The 20,307-nt window shown below is 37.9% G+C and overlaps 1 protein-coding gene across 2 annotated transcripts; it reads right to left on the bottom strand.

Annotated features, from left to right (window-relative positions):
- Positions 1 to 10,165: 10,165 nt before the first annotated feature.
- RB195_021769 (uncharacterized protein) lies at positions 10,166 to 19,276 on the bottom strand (the record flags this gene model as incomplete). 2 transcript variants are annotated; one of them, XM_064208663.1, is made up of 11 exons in its annotated part: positions 10,166 to 10,244; positions 10,464 to 10,558; positions 12,565 to 12,656; positions 13,618 to 13,738; positions 13,825 to 13,915; positions 15,000 to 15,121; positions 15,184 to 15,270; positions 15,338 to 15,430; positions 15,526 to 15,596; positions 18,336 to 18,403; positions 19,251 to 19,276. In XM_064208663.1, the coding sequence occupies 11 exons, from the start codon at positions 19,274 to 19,276 to the stop codon at positions 10,166 to 10,168; spliced, it is 945 nt and encodes a 314-aa protein (XP_064064543.1). The 2 variants fall into 2 exon arrangements, with proteins under 2 accessions (XP_064064543.1, XP_064064544.1); XM_064208662.1 differs by lacking the exon at positions 19,251 to 19,276 and having other exon boundaries at positions 18,336 to 18,402.
- Between the last annotated feature and the right edge of the window lie 1,031 nt (positions 19,277 to 20,307).

Here is a 20,307-nt window from a genome sequence, read left to right as displayed (position 1 = left end):
AGCCAACAGCAGAAAAATATTGTTTTTGGATTATTTGAAGCCTATCCCAAAACAGCAGTTCAACTCAGCTTGGTGGCTTGACTATACTGGTGTGCTTTAAAATTGTATAGTACCAGTGTTATATGCATATCTGTACAGGATTCATCGAAATTCCTCCCATTTTACCATGGTCTTACTACGTGTTGCGAGTCAAAATATCACACGAACTTTAAACACAGCTTTTCAAGTGTTAAACACCAGAAACCAACAATATCTCTTCTTCTACTTCACTTTTCTCTCCTTTTCCCTCCTACTTCATTCCTGAAATTATTAATTTTTCGCTTTTCTCTAGTGTAGTTGATGATTCAGCTTTCTGAAGCAATTTTTATATGTGTTTTTTTCGCATTTTCTGAAGTGTTTCTGTACAGATGCGGTTGTTATAAATCTTTTTTCTGAGCATAAGTTTAGAATGGATTGATTCATCTATTCATCGGTAGTATTGGATGTAAATTTTGCTGTTACCGTTGACACAAAAATTTCATCGATGTGAAAAAGGAAAAAAGAAATACAGGACAGTTTTTTTGTTGTCAGCCAAAATTGAGCACTACAATGAGAAAAAACGTCTGCTTTAAATTAGATTCTGCCAGTTCAATAGTTCAGTGATTTCAACGCGTACATTTCAAAGACTTTATTATAAGTTTTTCAAAGTAAAAACACAATGTCGAATCATTTTACGAATGAGTTGAAAACGAAGTTCTTTTTTTTGCATTTCATAAGGATGAGTAGGAAAATCTTGTCGTTGGAAGTCACGGAATTAGCGAACCCCCCATCAGAGAAACCACTCAATCAAATCGGAACAATATCAGTTCACCGCAAAAAGCGGCTCCCAAACCAGGACAGCATTGAAGACGCAGGCATTCGATGCACTTTAGGACAGACTAACCTTCTGGCAACCATACGACGACTCACGGGTGGTTCCTATGCACACAGACGTATGACCCAATACGCAATTGCGTACGTAGTCTTATACACGCACTATCATACGAAAAGAGGATTGAAAACTACAAAAACTAAAAAAAAATCAGTACAAAGACACATTCGGCGGACAGAACACGAGAAACATGTGGTCGAATGCGATAGGTTAAAAATGACTTAACCAGTCTCATATCTTAAGAACAAAAAAAAAAGCACACACACACAGCCGTCACTAGGCATTCCAACGGAACTTTTTGGAAGGAAACTCGATAGAGTTTCCAGATATTGCCTTTTCTCAATAGGCGTTACTATTCTCATAGAAAAATCGACAAGTGAGAGAAAGATGTCTCAGATTGTCACACGAAGAAGAAAAGGAGAGAAAGATTGAAGAAAAATGTGTGCAAAAGATAACTACAATCACTTACGAACTTTATGTACGAGTATGAGTATATTTGCAAGCACGAGGAGGAAACATCCAATTTCATTTCTTGTTCCTTTCTTTTGAAGAATTTCCAGTGCTGCTTCGCATAAAAATCGCTGTTTCACGCCTTTAATAATCAGAGCGGCTGCGAACTGTCAGCGTTAATGGCTGAACGGCAGGTCGAATTGGCCCGGGCAAGAGGGAAAGATCGTGAGAAGACTGCTTTGTCTATGTATGCGTGTTGATAGGAAAAATTATGGGTTGCCTAATGAGATGTTGGCAGAGAACGTTTTTTTTTTTTTCAGATTTTCCTAAAATAAAGTAGAAAAGGAAACAACAAAAGTAGCATATTGGCGGTCACGATTTGCGTCAGTGGGGTCTGCCACATTTCATGATCTATCAAATCAATGGCGAGGCGCAATTTGCCAAATCGAGTATGATTTCCTTCAATCATAAATCGATGATGCTATGACCCGTTGTGTTCAAAATCTCCAAAGAAGTCCTTGGACCTCTTCAAATCTTTTGATAAATCCAAGATCCTACTAACACTCACTCAGGGACAAGCGAATTGAAGAAGTCCACACTAATTTGAAGTAAGAATTGATCAGGTTGAATCATAGTTCGATTTGGCAAATTGTGTCTCGCCATGATTTGAGAGATCACGAAATGTGGCAGGCCCCATTGAAATCGTGCCGTGGAGGAGACTTATTCAGAGTTCCGAAAAAGTTACTTCATATTTAATCATTTTGGAAAAATTGAGTGCTAATTTCTCGCTAGAATTGTGCCAAACAGCAAAATCTCTTTGATTGAGCATTATTTCTTTGGAACAGTTCCACCTTGCTTATCAGACGATATCTTGTGTACTGACAAATCTTTGATTCCTTTTTCTTCTCTCAAACCAACGCATTTTTATGTCTAATTAATTACCAGTGATTGTCAACTTTACCTTATAAATAAAATGCCGGCTCAAACGGTTTAAGAAACTTAAAACTAATGCTAGAGATCACTAATATCGTTGTAATTGTGTGAATAGACTAAGAAAATCTAAGATGAATTGTTTATTTGGTTATTTTTTCCAGGGTCTCCTTATGGATGCAGTCGAAGCAGCGACAAACCGATCTCGTGCCACAGGAGACAAGGCTCTTCCACGCGAAATAAGAAATTCCGAGTTGTTGTAAAGAATCTGCTGGAAATTTCATAGAATTTTATTTTGCTTCTACGATATTCGGGATTTGAATTAACTTTTGTTCATATTGAAAATAATATTGGATAGGATTAAATAACACTTTTTACTCACTTCATAACCACGACATAACTCCATTAGTGATGCAGAAAAGAATAAAGATGTTTCTTTCCTACACACATATTTCCACTTAAACACCGTTTATTGCAGGCAGGACATATACGACGAAGAAAAATCGGAAGTTGACGAGGCAATTTTCACTCCGAAAAGACATGCTCTAAGACGTTGAGCGCGATATCATACCAGTTTATTTCTATTAATCCTTACTACCTCAACTATTTCGTCCTTGTTCTGTTTTTTTTTGGTTCATCATTATGGGTAGAAATTGCAGTAGTAACGCAACACATTAGTGTTTCGTTCCTGTCCAATTAGTTTATGAATATTTATCTTAGCATGTTTAAACGTCTTCGCAATATTTGCTGAGGTCTTTTTCTTGATAATCGATTACTATTCAGTATATTACCTGGGTACGCTGAACATGTTTTTTTTCTCAATTTTTATGATCTTATATTTGAAAATATTTGAAAGAGTTTACAGAGCTTACTACCCGTTTCCGCCTTATGCTGCTCGCTACAAATTAAAAGCAGCGTATCACGAAATTGAGGTGGTACGGCAAGTGAAGAGAAAACCTTGAAATCGAGTTGTAGATTACTGAAATGATCGTGGATCAACGGTGAGAGTTGATTTCGTAGTAAAGAACGCTGTCTTCCAACCCGTCTTTTTCTTACGATGATTAGGGGAAAGATGAGCGGTTCCACGCTCGTTTCCGTAACCTAGAACCTAAACTCTATATAAATTCTCCCTGAGCTTTCTGTACTACGTCAACTTGTGATACTCTGCCTTTTGAAAATTTGTTCAAGACGGTCATTGACAATACCGATAGGTGAATTTATTTAGCTTGGTGTCATAAAAGAGAGAAATCAGTGAATTGACAATGTTGATTATTCAGGAGAAAATGGTTATCATATCAGCGGTCAGAACACATCAGGATCCCATTCGGCAAACTTCAACTAAGCCCACGCAGAAAATGAAATCAGTGCATGTATTCAACGAACAAAAGTATGGAAGAATCAATATATGTATAAAACTGATAGTTTCGAGAAAAATGTCTGTCATTTTAATGGTTGGCATATGCCAAGGCCTCATCTGCTAAGCTTTTAATTCCTTTAAAACAAAATAGTACTCGAATCAATAAAATCGATGTAGCCAATAAACTTGTCAAAATTGGCACATGAAAAGTAGCCTATAATCTGCAGTTTGCCCAAAAGATTGAGTTGACTGCGAATTTTGAAAATCGATCAAGTACTTTAGTAGCTAGTATCGTATTCGAAAAATGTGCAAAAACCCACATATGTTTGTGCATATTTCCACAGCTTTACATGTGCGGAAGAAAACAAATGAACAAAATCTGAAAAGTTTATCAGTGCTGACAAGATTTGATGCGTCAGAGGATGGGAGGTTATTGAGAAAGAAGAACCGGAAAGGATGATCAGTTATCGAGTTACAATAGCGCAAACGTACTTGCGTCTAGAACTTTGTTGATTAATTTGAAGCGTATTAGGAAAAAAGTACGTACTTAACGTCTACCAAAGAACACTCATCCATGATCAGCCCTTTCTGTGAGCTCCAAATTACCTATCCATTTTCGAATTAAAATTGGAGACTTTTGACGCATCTCGTTAAGAAACGGAACTTCATCGTTATCGTCGTCGTCGAGGAAAATCGCACATTCCAAGAGAAATTCATTCATGAAAAGTTCATATGTCCTGCAGATAGCGGCTTTGTAAATTAATTCGCGGGGAAAAATCAGTAGGTGCGAAAAGCTAGTTCAGATTTCCACAGCTTAAAGAAAATGTGAGTGTAAGATAATTACAATCACTGAAGGATTCTATTTAAGTATGAGTAAATTTGCAAGCACGAGGAGGAAACATCCAATTTCATTTCTTCTTCCTTTCTTTTGAAGAATTCCCAGTGCTGTTTTGCATAAAAATCGCTGTTTCACGCCTTTAATAATCAGAGCGGCTGCGAACACTCAGCGTTAATGGCTGAACGGCAGGTCAAATTGGCCCGGGCAAGAGGGAAAGATCACGAGAAGACTGGTTTGTTTATATATGCGTGTTGATACGAAAAATAATGAGTCGCCTAATGACATGTTGGCAAACAAGGTTTTTGTTCCAGATTTTCTTAAAATAAAGTAGGAAAGGAAACAAAAAAAGGATCACATTGGCGGTCACGGTCACCTCAATGGCGCCTGCCACATTTCCTGATCTATCAAATCAATGGCGAGGCGCAATTTGCCAAATCGAACAATGACTCATTCTGATCGATTCTTCCTTTTGATTTGTGTAGGTCTATTCCATTTGCTTTTACTTGGGCGAACGTTAGTAGGATCTAGGATTTAGAGAGGTCCGAGGATTTCTTTGGAGATTTTGAACACAACAATTCTTTTACAAGTCATAGCATCATCGATTTATGATTGAAGGAAATCGTTGGGATAATCCCAGAAAGGTGCCTGAAAAAGAGTTCGCAAAAAGTCAAAATATAGGATGGATATAAAATCACTTGGGCGAACATAGGTTATAGTTCTAATCAATTATGCTTAAAACAATTCAAAAACAAAGAGGAGAAACCTCTCTGAAGGACATTACTGTAACTAGAGAGAAATCAGTGGATCGATGAAGTCGATTTTTTCGGACCAAAAGTAATCATATCAATGGTAAGCACACGTAGGACCCCATTTGGAAAACTTCAAGTAAGCCCAGGCAGAAAGTGAAGTCAATATTTGTGTTAATTGAGCAGAAACATGGAAAAATGAAGAGATCTATAAAACCGAACGCTTCAAGCAAAACGGTTATCATATTGCTGGTCAGCATATGTCAAAACTTTAAGTGGTAAGCTTTTAAAGTCCTTAGAGCAAAGGTATGGTCAAATCAATAAAGTCAGTATGATAAGTGGACATATTAGTACTGCTGCATGAAAATGACATCTAATGGCACCTTGGCCCAGAGTTTCTGTGTGCAAAATCCTGGTCGAAATCGATCAAACAGGTGGGATTGTATTCGAAACATGCACAAATATCCGTACATGTTCGTACAAATCTTCTGCTTCACATGAGCGGATCTGAACATATACCCAAATCCCGAAAAGTTTATAAGTGTTGATAAGATTGGATGATTCGGAAGGCGGGAGAGTGTTCATGAAAGGTATTCACAAACGATAGTCACTTATCGCCTTTTAATCACCAAATGGCACTTCATTATGTGCACATAAACGGTTTATAATTAATTCCAAAGGTTTCCGAGGGAATATGCATGTAGTTAAGGGATAAAAGTGAACATATGATGAGGTTTTTGTGGATTTTCAGTTCTAAATGATCTACTCTGGAATGGAAAAAGGATGCTTTCAGGACTCATCAACAAAGGGAACTCGTTGTCGCTGTTGTCGTCGAAAAAGTCTTGCATCCTAACTGAAATTACTTGAAGAAAACTCGAAAGATTTTACAGATAGTTTCTTCTCTCAGTAGTGGTTAGTATTCTCGGAGAAAAATCGACAAGTGAGGAAAAAGATGCCTCAGATTGTCACACGAAGAAGAAAAGAAGAGAAAGATTGAAGAAAAATGTGTGCAAAAGATAACTACAATCACTTACGAATTTTTATGTACGAGTATGAGTATATTTGCAAGCACGAGGAGGAAACATCCAATTTCATTTCTTGTTCCTTTCTTTTGAAGAATTCCCAGTGCTGTTTTGCATAAAAATCGCTGTTTCCCGCCTTTAATAATCAGAGCGGCTGCGAACACTCAGCGTTAATGGCTGAACGGCAGGTCAAATTGGCCCGGGCAAGAGGGAAAGATCACGAGAAGACTGGTTTGTTTATGTATGCGTGTTGATACGAAAAATAATGAGTCGCCTAATGACATGTTGGCAAAGAAGGTTTTTGTTCCAGATTTTCTTAAAATAAAGTAGGAAAGGAAACAAAAAAAGGATCACATTGGCGGTCGCGATTTACCTCAATGGCGCCTGCCACATTTCATGATCTATCAAATCAACGGCGAGGCGCAATTTGCCAGATCGAACAATGACTCATCTTGATCGATTCTTCTTTTTGATTTGTGCGGGTCTCTTACATTTGCTTTTACTTGGGTGAACGTTAGTAGGATCTAGGATTTCTCGAATGATTTGGAGAGATCCGAGGATTTCTTTGGAGATTTTGAACACAACAATTCTCTTACAAGTCATAGCATCATCGATTTATGATTGAAGGAAAGCGTTGGGATAATCCCACAAAAGTGCCTGAAAAAGAGTTCACAAAAAGTCAAAATAAAGGATAATTGGCCCGGGCAAGGGGGAAAGATCACAAGAAGACTGGTTTGTTTATGTGTGTGTGTTGGTACGAAAAATAATGAGTCGCCTAATGACATGTTGGCAAAGAACGTTTGAGTTATCAAGTATATGTATGTATTTTGCACAGAGCAGATGTGAAATGTTTAAATGTGAACAGAAAGAAGGAGGATTTTTGTAATGGGAGTTGTGTAGATCACATAGTTTGTGCTCTCTTCCAAATGAGTCTTCAGTTCTCTGGACATTCTGGATATGTTTCGGAACAAGGTAAAGCATTACACTAAGAACTGGAATGTCAACAACCACCAGTGTCAGTGAGATATGCACTTCCGTGAGTTACACAAGGAAGATAATGCTTCGCACATTAATAACGATTTACTTACCATAATAACTAGGTGGAGAAGGCAAGTACTGAGCACAGACGTTGCAAGACGATATTTGCGGACAGACCGTCGTTTTAAAGCCAGCATACCACGAATCGGTATGGATTTCTCATGGAAAGCTTCTATACAGGGTCGTAGAATGCGGAAAACCAGGTGGTTCCGTTTACCTTTCTGTAGACGCCATAATAAGCAGCTCAGAATCCGGCGTTTTTTTTTTCGTACTTTTTTTTTGGACGGCATACGTTGGAACACATCACCCTAGTGGACCCTTGTGCATCAACGAGCCCAAGGGTCCACTAGGGTTTCGACCTTCGACGATTAATAAGGTCTGCTCACTAGCCTATTCGGGTTAAAATAATAAATAGACTGCTGAGGAGAGCGGAAAGTGTACATAGAGGCGCGTTCTAATAAAATCTAATAATCCAATAACTTACCTCCTGAATTTTAATAGTCATCGCATTATCATCAAAGTGATCAATTGCATTCCCATATTCGCCCACCTTTTTAACCTTTTGCGAACTCTCTTTCAGGCACCTTTGTGGGATTATCCCAACGATTTCCTTCAATCATAAATCGATGATGCTATGACTTGTAAGAGAATTGTTGTGTTCAAAATCTCCAAAGAAATCCTCGGATCTCTCCAAATCATTCGAGAAATCCTAGATCCTACTAACGTTCGCCCAAGTAAAAGCAAATGGAATAGACCTACACAAATCAAAAGGAAGAATCGATCAGAATGAGTCATTGTTCGATTTGGCAAATTGCGCCTCGCCATTGATTTGATAGATCAGGAAATGTGGCAGGCGCCATTGAGGTGACCGTGACCGCCAATGTGATCCTTTTTTTGTTTCCTTTCCTACTTTATTTTAAGAAAATCTGGAACAAAAACCTTGTTTGCCAACATGTCATTAGGCGACTCATTATTTTTCGTATCAACACGCATATATAAACAAACCAGTCTTCTCGTGATCTTTCCCTCTTGCCCGGGCCAATTTGACCTGCCGTTCAGCCATTAACGCTGAGTGTTCGCAGCCGCTCTGATTATTAAAGGCGTGAAACAGCGATTTTTATGCAAAACAGCACTGGGAATTCTTCAAAAGAAAGGAAGAAGAAATGAAATTGGATGTTTCCTCCTCGTGCTTGCAAATTTACTCATACTTAAATAGAATCCTTCAGTGATTGTAATTATCTTACACTCACATTTTCTTTAAGCTGTGGAAATCTGAACTAGCTTTTCGCACCTACTGATTTTTCCCCGCGAATTAATTTACAAAGCCGCTATCTGCAGGACATATGAACTTTTCATGAATGAATTTCTCTTGGAATGTGCGATTTTCCTCGACGACGACGATAACGATGAAGTTCCGTTTCTTAACGAGATGCGTCAAAAGTCTCCAATTTTAATTCGAAAATGGATAGGTAATTTGGAGCTCACAGAAAGGGCTGATCATGGATGAGTGTTCTTTGGTAGACGTTAAGTACGTACTTTTTTCCTAATACGCTTCAAATTAATCAACAAAGTTCTAGACGCAAGTACGTTTGCGCTATTGTAACTCGATAACTGATCATCCTTTCCGGTTCTTCTTTCTCAATAACCTCCCATCCTCTGACGCATCAAATCTTGTCAGCACTGATAAACTTTTCAGATTTTGTTCATTTGTTTTCTTCCGCACATGTAAAGCTGTGGAAATATGCACAAACATATGTGGGTTTTTGCACATTTTTCGAATACGATACTAGCTACTAAAGTACTTGATCGATTTTCAAAATTCGCAGTCAACTCAATCTTTTGGGCAAACTGCAGATTATAGGCTACTTTTCATGTGCCAATTTTGACAAGTTTATTGGCTACATCGATTTTATTGATTCGAGTACTATTTTGTTTTAAAGGAATTAAAAGCTTAGCAGATGAGGCCTTGGCATATGCCAACCATTAAAATGACAGACATTTTTCTCGAAACTATCAGTTTTATACATATATTGATTCTTCCATACTTTTGTTCGTTGAATACATGCACTGATTTCATTTTCTGCGTGGGCTTAGTTGAAGTTTGCCGAATGGGATCCTGATGTGTTCTGACCGCTGATATGATAACCATTTTCTCCTGAATAATCAACATTGTCAATTCACTGATTTCTCTCTTTTATGACACCAAGCTAAATAAATTCACCTATCGGTATTGTCAATGACCGTCTTGAACAAATTTTCAAAAGGCAGAGTATCACAAGTTGACGTAGTACAGAAAGCTCAGGGAGAATTTATATAGAGTTTAGGTTCTAGGTTACGGAAACGAGCGTGGAACCGCTCATCTTCCCCTAATCATCGTAAGAAAAAGACGGGTTGGAAGACAGCGTTCTTTACTACGAAATCAACTCTCACCGTTGATCCACGATCATTTCAGTAATCTACAACTCGATTTCAAGGTTTTCTCTTCACTTGCCGTACCACCTCAATTTCGTGATACGCTGCTTTTAATTTGTAGCGAGCAGCATAAGGCGGAAACGGGTAGTAAGCTCTGTAAACTCTTTCAAATATTTTCAAATATAAGATCATAAAAATTGAGAAAAAAAACATGTTCAGCGTACCCAGGTAATATACTGAATAGTAATCGATTATCAAGAAAAAGACCTCAGCAAATATTGCGAAGACGTTTAAACATGCTAAGATAAATATTCATAAACTAATTGGACAGGAACGAAACACTAATGTGTTGCGTTACTACTGCAATTTCTACCCATAATGATGAACCAAAAAAAAACAGAACAAGGACGAAATAGTTGAGGTAGTAAGGATTAATAGAAATAAACTGGTATGATATCGCGCTCAACGTCTTAGAGCATGTCTTTTCGGAGTGAAAATTGCCTCGTCAACTTCCGATTTTTCTTCGTCGTATATGTCCTGCCTGCAATAAACGGTGTTTAAGTGGAAATATGTGTGTAGGAAAGAAACATCTTTATTCTTTTCTGCATCACTAATGGAGTTATGTCGTGGTTATGAAGTGAGTAAAAAGTGTTATTTAATCCTATCCAATATTATTTTCAATATGAACAAAAGTTAATTCAAATCCCGAATATCGTAGAAGCAAAATAAAATTCTATGAAATTTCCAGCAGATTCTTTACAACAACTCGGAATTTCTTATTTCGCGTGGAAGAGCCTTGTCTCCTGTGGCACGAGATCGGTTTGTCGCTGCTTCGACTGCATCCATAAGGAGACCCTGGAAAAAATAACCAAATAAACAATTCATCTTAGATTTTCTTAGTCTATTCACACAATTACAACGATATTAGTGATCTCTAGCATTAGTTTTAAGTTTCTTAAACCGTTTGAGCCGGCATTTTATTTATAAGGTAAAGTTGACAATCACTGGTAATTAATTAGACATAAAAATGCGTTGGTTTGAGAGAAGAAAAAGGAATCAAAGATTTGTCAGTACACAAGATATCGTCTGATAAGCAAGGTGGAACTGTTCCAAAGAAATAATGCTCAATCAAAGAGATTTTGCTGTTTGGCACAATTCTAGCGAGAAATTAGCACTCAATTTTTCCAAAATGATTAAATATGAAGTAACTTTTTCGGAACTCTGAATAAGTCTCCTCCACGGCACGATTTCAATGGGGCCTGCCACATTTCGTGATCTCTCAAATCATGGCGAGACACAATTTGCCAAATCGAACTATGATTCAACCTGATCAATTCTTACTTCAAATTAGTGTGGACTTCTTCAATTCGCTTGTCCCTGAGTGAGTGTTAGTAGGATCTTGGATTTATCAAAAGATTTGAAGAGGTCCAAGGACTTCTTTGGAGATTTTGAACACAACGGGTCATAGCATCATCGATTTATGATTGAAGGAAATCATACTCGATTTGGCAAATTGCGCCTCGCCATTGATTTGATAGATCATGAAATGTGGCAGACCCCACTGACGCAAATCGTGACCGCCAATATGCTACTTTTGTTGTTTCCTTTTCTACTTTATTTTAGGAAAATCTGAAAAAAAAAAAACGTTCTCTGCCAACATCTCATTAGGCAACCCATAATTTTTCCTATCAACACGCATACATAGACAAAGCAGTCTTCTCACGATCTTTCCCTCTTGCCCGGGCCAATTCGACCTGCCGTTCAGCCATTAACGCTGACAGTTCGCAGCCGCTCTGATTATTAAAGGCGTGAAACAGCGATTTTTATGCGAAGCAGCACTGGAAATTCTTCAAAAGAAAGGAACAAGAAATGAAATTGGATGTTTCCTCCTCGTGCTTGCAAATATACTCATACTCGTACATAAAGTTCGTAAGTGATTGTAGTTATCTTTTGCACACATTTTTCTTCAATCTTTCTCTCCTTTTCTTCTTCGTGTGACAATCTGAGACATCTTTCTCTCACTTGTCGATTTTTCTATGAGAATAGTAACGCCTATTGAGAAAAGGCAATATCTGGAAACTCTATCGAGTTTCCTTCCAAAAAGTTCCGTTGGAATGCCTAGTGACGGCTGTGTGTGTGTGCTTTTTTTTTTGTTCTTAAGATATGAGACTGGTTAAGTCATTTTTAACCTATCGCATTCGACCACATGTTTCTCGTGTTCTGTCCGCTGAATGTGTCCTTGTGCTAATTTTTTTTTAGTTTTTGTAGTTTTCAATCCTCTTTTCGTATGATAGTGCGTGGATAGGACTACGTACGCAATTGCGTATTGGGTCATACGTCTGTGTGCATAGGAACCACCCGTGAGTCGTCGTATGGTTGCCAGAAGGTTAGTCTGTCCTAAAGTGCATCGAATGCCTGCGTCTTCAGTCCTGACCTGGTTTGGGAGCCGTTTTTTCCGGTGAACTGATGTTACGTGGAAAATGGTCAGTACACCGAAAACCGGACTACGTTATTGAAGATCTTCATCGATCACGACTCATAGTCTTAGGTCATATTCATTTGTCAAATAATAAGAAATTCCCCAAATGTAAAAGATGAACAACATGTTGACAATATTGTTCACTATGATTAAATATCAGGCCTCGTTTTCGGAACTATGAATAAGTCGCCTCTACAGCATAGTTAAAAGCCCTACGTGGAATGAATGGAGTATTATTTCGATGCCTACTTTATCAGCTAATCATTCATTCAAAAAAACCGAACTCAGAGTATTGAAATATAATTTCTAGGAAGATACGAAGTTCAATTTATTAGACGTATCAAAAGTTTATGTTACGAAACATGCGTCCGACTAAACGAACCTTTAATCCTCCAGTTTCCAACTTATGCATACCGTACACAGAAGAACCTCCTGGACTTTGTACATCGTCTTTCAACTGAGCAGGATGAGTGCCTGGAGTGAAAAACTATTGCTTTTTATTTAAATGAGGTTCATGAGGTTGAGGTTTCCTGTACATATTGTCACCGACAAACTTTTTGCTCTTATGGTTGGCGCAATCTTGAACCACCTTGAATGCGGCTGCAACGCGGTTATCGGACGCAGCCACGTGATGTTCGCTGTGCAATGACCAAGGAACAAGAATTTTTGCGAGAACCGCATTTATTTTAATGCTTATGAATGAAATCCACGCATAAATACTTCCAAGCGAGTTCCCTGCCACAGTAGTTTCTTTTTACTAAGTGTCTATTTCTTACGTGAAGTGGATGTTTTCAATCGTGCATTTTTTGTCTTCTTGTCTTCTTTCTTTTTTGGTGAATGTATTGCAAAAACCATTCAAAGTATGGCTTTTTTCGGTACTAATTCGTTTATTCAGACAAGCTCTTTAACCGGTTCCTCCTTAACGGAATGATGTCCTTTATATTCCAGAAAAAATTCTTTTTCCGTCTGCACGATACTAACGACGCAGTATATCATAGGTCTCGATGACCATACAGAGGAGTTATTAGAACTCGCGCAGATGTTTGCCGGAAGATATTCGCTTCTACGTAGAATTAGAATGAGAAATATAAAGTTTGCAACACAACAACTATCATCACTTACTCGGTGATGAGTGCCAGCAATTTCCTTCGCGACGACATTTTTCGTAGTCGCACTAGGCACTCCAAATTTACGCGAACAAGAAGAAAAAAATTATTGTCATTCCCCGTATTTTTGCAGCTCAGCATTTTTCATAGAAACACGTCCTATGTTACTACAACAGACAACAATATCCACAATTTATCTCACCGTGAGTACTGGTTTTAACGATGTTAAGAGAAATTCTTCGGTCCACTTGCTAGAGGATTCGGATTTCTAACATGTGAATCAAAATATATTTTCTATCAAAGCTGTACAGAGCGCTGTTTAAATGCACCTGTTTCCAAAACCATCTTAGCTGCTCCTAACAATGTATGAGCAGCAAGTTGAATAGCCAGATCTCGTGGTAGGCCAACTTTCACACCGCCATCAGCCAAACCTTCGATGACAGCGAACATCTGCAAAGAGGTGATCACCTTGTTTCGGATACGAAAATGTGATGATTCGTTGCTAAATCGAATAATGATATCAAACTCAAACTAACGTAGCTGGGACCGGAACCTGAAAGACCGGTTACTGGATCGATATGCGCTTCTGGAACTTCGACAGCAAATCCAACAGTACTAAGCAAATCTCTGAAATGTTTGCATTATTTTTATATCTATCTCTTTGTATTTTTATTGCAATATTTCTTAATATTATATATCATTTTGTTAATTCAATGAATGTTATTCCTACTAGTCATACTATTATTATTACAAATATTGTCATTATTACTAGTATTAGTGGTAATATTATTGGTACTAGTAGAGATAGAGAACCTTGTGAAGTACAGCAATAGCGAAGTAGTATGTGATAGAAAGAAACGAAAGAAAGATGGGTTGTAAAATATTGTTGCGACGAAGGCCATATTAAAAACTTCGGTTCCCTGGAAGTGTGGATCGTACTGGTTGCTTTTCACCAACAGAATCCATGCCGGCTTTCGTTGTGGGAGGATAAGGGGATAAATATCGAGAGAAAGCACAATTTTGTTGGAGACGCTCTTGAGGTCTTTCTCCTAACAAACGATACCATAACGCTAATTTAAAGGCACCGTACCAGGAATCTGACGTGGTGAGGTAATTCGAGGGAAAAGTTAGACATGGGGTCGTAGATTGCGGGACCTGGGGTGGTCCCGCTCATCTCTCCCTAATCGTCGTAAAAAAACGGCTTGGAAGGGACCTTTTTACGACGATTTCAGTTACAATGCGCAACCCTTATGCATGCGCCGTATTCAAGTTCGGTCGAAAATCAGTGATGACTTCTCACTAGTCTGTTCAAGTGAAACAAACGGATAGGCTGTTGAGGGGACCGGAACGTGTATGTGGTGTTCCAGCGGCGTATATAAGCGTTCTAGCGTACCTCGTAGGAACAAGTATGTAGCGTCGTTCCAAAGAATTTTTTTTTATGACGAATAGGGAGAAATGAGAGGAACCACGGCGGGTCCCTCAATCTACAACACCATTTCTAACTTTTCACGCGGATTCCCTGACCGCATCAGATTCGTGATGTGCTGACTTTAAGTAAAAAGTCTAAACTATGTTTTGCATTTCTAGTCCGCGACGACAGTATTCAACCGATTGTGCGCGATGCAACTTTGATAGAGGAGGACCAAAAAGAAAAGGTGTGTGGACGCGTCGCGTTCACTCGGTTGATTGATTTGGAGCTGACCCTATTTACCTAACAATATCCGAATCCCCATCTCGACAAGCAGAACCCATTGCAAAAGCAGAAGCTCCTGCTCGAACCACAGCCGGTGTGTTTGGCATTACTCGAACCACACGAGATTTTGCAGGCAATAACTAAAGTCAAACGAAGTGCAATACTTGAAAAGCCGGGAAAAAAACCTTCAACTATCACCCACCGATTCAATATTCCTTATGGTTATTCCAAGAGCTATAGAAACAACTAGCTGTTCTCTGCTTAAGATTGGTGCAATTTCCGAAGTGACCTGAAATTTTTGCGTATACAAACGTAGTTCTGTTTCATAGGTTATTCTCCATGTAAAGGGGAAATACTTTGTTAACATAAGGAGGTTTTACAGCGAGAAACACAACGTCACTTTTGTGAGCAACTTCTGTGTTGTCGTGAGTAGTTTGAAGCCCAAGAAGCTGAAAAAAATTCAAACAGATGCATACTGTGTGCAAAGAATAGAAGTTTCATGTTCCTGAAATTCAAAATACAGTGACAGAATTGTAGAAAATACCTTGCAATCATTAAGAAATGAGATATCTTTCTTTGGCGAGCTGGCAATTATGTTATCGGGAGCAATTCTTCCTGAAAGATTCCGTTTTAACAGGATAGCGATTCGTTTAGAGAAGCAAAAATCTTTTTTTTTCAACATTTTCAACAGTTTTTTTGAAACCTAAGCTGGTATTTTCTACTTAAACTTCTGTATACATAGATATGGCTTAAGAAATGTCCTTATCGGTTCTTTAGAGCAAAATCATCGATTATTGCAAATAATCTAGTGTTAAGAACACTACACTGATCAGTTTGCGACCAAATATGTAAGAAAAACAGGTGAATCAAAGATATCAAACAAGAGGAATATCTAGAATAAATCCCACATTTTTTCACAAGTTTTTTGCTATAGTGATGGCTAACTATTGGCAGTTGGAAAAATCAACACAACGTCGGAGATAGAGAAGAGCGATTGCTTCTGCATTTTCTCTTATTTCACCTTACCCGTAAAGTTTTTCCACTCTCTCCCCTTATAAGAATGATTCTTTATATATATTGAAAATTAGATAGCTATGTTCAAAAGCCACAACGTTGGTCTCTTCATAAACCTTAATTCATGCTATTAGAGACATCTTGTAGAGATCAAGAAATCCTGAATAGAATCCGAAACATTCCAACATTTACCGCCACAGCAACCAGTTATTATACTATGCTTTTCGTGAAAGTTTGAAAAACTACTCTTTTCATTTAAAAACATATGAAGTATTGCCTAATGGTTATAAATAATTATTCATCACATTAATATCATTCTAGTCACTTATCTGGCCTTATAGCGGTTCCTTTAGTGAGCCGTTTCGTTGCTGAGTGTATACATTACTGAGAGATCATCGTACAAAAGTGATAAACGACATGCACAACAAATATCGCAAGTAAACAAAGGATTTAGAGTTTTCTCCGATGCAAGCGATTTTTTGTTCTGCAGAGAACACTACACTTCAACAGTACGAAATCACAAAAGTTGTTTGAACGCTATATGGTATGAAATAAAAGAGTTAAAAATGGATACAAGCTCCATTTTGGTGGTTTATACACGATATTGCTTAACTCATTGTTGGTCAAAAACATCGCAACATCTTCCTAATTCACGTGGCATTTATATATTCAATAATCTTTCACGTTTCCGGTTAAATTTGTACTCTTATATTTCATACTTGAAAGAAACGAATGTGATATCTAGATTTCAACATATTTAAATTATTATGAAGTATTATTTTTCGCAGTAGGCAACAGTTTAGTATTTATTATAACTATGTAGACGGGAGTGAGATGAATAAGTGCTAAACTTGAAGAATTGAGCAATGTAGATGTTTTCATCCAGCGTATTCACGAAGCTATTTTATCCTTAACATACTGATCAACAGGTCAAAAAGAGGTGCTGATATGTTCTTGACAATTTCTGTAATTATTCTTGAGATAGAAATGGATGGGTTGTAACATAATCAGTAAGGGGTTCACTTTAGCTGCGCGGTTGATGGTTCGAAACCGCAAGAACCACCAGAGTATGTATGTAGCATCGCTTTTGCATTCGTAGCTGTTTGTTTTGTTGTAGAAATAGAGTTTTCAGTACTATATTTCTTTGTTTCCACAATTTCAACGGTATGTTGCTCAAAAAAATAATTTCAGCCTTGCATTCGAATGGCATTCATGAAACTACACGGAAGTAGTTGTATTTGATTTATAATATCCGTTGTCGATATTCAACGGTAATGACAATTTTTTTACTTGATATTCAAATCCGAGACTTATCAACGAAGATAAAAATCTACTCTAGGAGAAAAGTTGTTTCAATGCTGTTGCAAGGAAAAAAATTAATTAATCCCTTTACAAAAATTTGATCATAATTCATGTTGTGAAACTATGCTCAGAACTTCGAGTATCTTCTATGAAACAGTGCAGATACAAACTACAATACAGTAAGAATGCATTGCTCGTAACTATTATCGAACAAATCCACAGTTGAGAATTTCGTGAGATTTTGAGAGACATAGTAATTACTACACTGCAACATGGCAAAAATAGTGTCACAATTCAAAACTGCAGAGATCGAGGGTCTCTCCTGATTTTGAGAATACTAGTCGGATTGCTCAGGTGCTAATGGTGGTAATGATACTGAAAGGCAATCTTGCATAGTGTAAAGCGATTCTCGACAGGAAAAAACGATGTCCCAGAAACGATGCCATACAGGCTGAGATTCGTTAAAATGAGGCCTTCCCAGGATAAGAGCTAATTGCTTCTTTAAAGTTAAGTTCTTTAGGTTAAATAAAAGTGAATACACTGTAATTGTTAAAATTTCATGCAGACTAGTTTAGGAGTATTTTTAGAAATCTCACGATAATTTTCAACGTTAATTAAAGTTTGGTCAAAGATTCACGATAATAATTTGATCTACTCGATCACCTTACCCCAACCTGCTCTTGATCTCGTCACACTGATCAATATAGAATGTGGGGAGAGGGGGACGAGGAATTGATGAGATGAAATTTGACCAGCTTCTTAAACTCGGTGTGATACATGGTTTATTTTTCATTTTTTCATAGATTACATTTTAACATGAGGGGGAAGATGTGAACGAGAAAAATCTACGCAAAGGATGGGGAAGAGGATTGAAGAAGTATACAGACAGATGCGTATTGAAATTAAGAAGAAGAAGAAGAATGCAGATACAAATACCAAGGAAAGTGTTGCAAGGGATTAAAAAAGTCGGAATTAGGGACTACGTTTTATTGAGGATACAGATTTAAATTTATGTCGTAGCATAAACGTTAAACTCACCCGAATTTATGAGGCCCCTTGCCAAAGCTTGTGCCATTTTTCCAGCTCCTATGAAACCAATCTTCATCCTGAACATAGTAAATGCTGAACTTTACAAAATAGGTAAACTCATTTAAGGAAAGATGGTAAATAGAGTGTTGGAAATCAATTTGTACTGATGGCGTCATTCAAAACTAAGAAGAAGAAGAAGTAAGAAATATGGATAGCAAAGATGACAAAATAAATTCTCGGAAGCCTGTTGCTGTTATCGAAGGCTGTTGCTAATAGTGAACTTGAAAGCACGAGAGTTTTTGTCGCGGATCGAAGAAAGGAAAGCGAAAAGTGCGTGATCAGTCGGCGATTGATCCTGGGCATCGAATGCCCCGTAGTGTCCCTCAGGTTCACGGTGGTCTCTTATCGTTCGTCTCTCTCCAATATCACGTTGACCATTCTCAGATATCCTTATCAAGTGAGTTGACCAAAACAAAGGAACCATGATAACAAAATACAAATGACTTTCAGTAAGTGACTGTGTTTAAATGAATTGCAAAAGAAAAAACTAGAAACTTTAAGATTTCGTGGTACATGTCGTATTGCTTGTCGTTGGTTACGTGAAGAAATAAGAAATATCATTCTCTAAAATAAGACCTACAGAACATACAGAAAATGCGATTTCAAAGAAAGAACTACGGCAGACAAAATAACTATGCAATCTAGATATGCCAGGTGCCTGTACAATACATTATCGAGTGAAAACTTTCACAGTTACCTTAATGATTACTCTCAAGGTTATCGACGTTTTGAAAAAAAAAAGCAGAACACACTGAAGCGGAGAGTGAATAGAGTACAGAAATTGCAGTGATTGACGGATGTAGATTGAATATGGCAGGATTAGCTTCTTCGAAAATAGAAAGTGAAATAGGAACTAGACCTAACCTTGATGCGATATTCTGGCTGAACATCTATTCTTCTCTTTTTCGAATGAACTTGTCTCTCGTTATCTGATAGCGAATAGATGTTTGATAACATATCCAGTTTTCAAATAATATGAAACATTTTTGACTTCTGTTTTCGTAGCAGCGGAAACAAGCTTGGCGAAGAATCTTCTCTAAAAAAAAAGAAAAAAAAACGGCTAAAAAGAGTTGATTGGATAGTTTGCCGTACTCCATGTGGCTCAGGCTAAACGGAAGCAAACAGTAATCAGTGTTAACCATACACGGAAACGTTCTATAATAGTTCACGTGAATATTCACCTGTTTTTGAAAACATATTGTAACATTCTTGAAATGAGCAAGATGGAAACTGTGTTGAGACCGCTCAATCGAAACCATACGGAAAAAATCGAAAAAAACTCTGCAAACAGTCCAGTAATTCCGTTGTGAACGTAAGAAGGTTCTCTCTAAACCTCCAATTCGAAGAATAATGAAATCAAGTCCGAATAGTTATCTAGGTAATTGGATATAAGCATCCTCAGCAAAATCTCTGCCCTTATGCCTACCATTGCTTGTCGATCCCAGGCGATCGATCTGTGAAGCGGCCGTTATGGTCATTCAATAGCTGGTACCTGGTACCGCGTTGCAGCCGCGTGCGAGATTGCGATAATATGAATGGAAACTGTGGTTGGAACTTACATGCACAAATTCAGCTCATTTGGCATACATTCATGCTTTACCATTTAACAAGTGTAGCTGGCATTAATATGTAAACTAATATTAAAATATCTTCAGCGTAGTAACGCTCAACAGGTTTGATTTCGTTCCAACATTCTGCAGAATTCACCAGAAGTAATTTTGAGTCTTTACCTTTTTTTTCGTCTCTCATATCTTCTACAATCGGATCGATACGACATGAAACTCGATGCAGTTGCGTGAGCGCTGCAATCGAGGCGGCGCGGTGGAGCTAGTGGTTGGGATCGAGGCCGGACCGTCGCAAACTGCAGCGATGAGTAGCATTGCAAGTATTCCCCTCGATCCTAACCGTTACGCTCCACTAC

The sequence above is a fragment of the Necator americanus genome, chromosome X, assembly GCF_031761385.1.
Source record: "Necator americanus strain Aroian chromosome X, whole genome shotgun sequence".
NCBI classification, from domain to species: Eukaryota; Metazoa; Nematoda; class Chromadorea; order Rhabditida; family Ancylostomatidae; genus Necator; species Necator americanus.
Note: the sequence above shows the minus strand (reverse complement) of the source record. Positions and strands in the feature narration are given on the sequence as shown.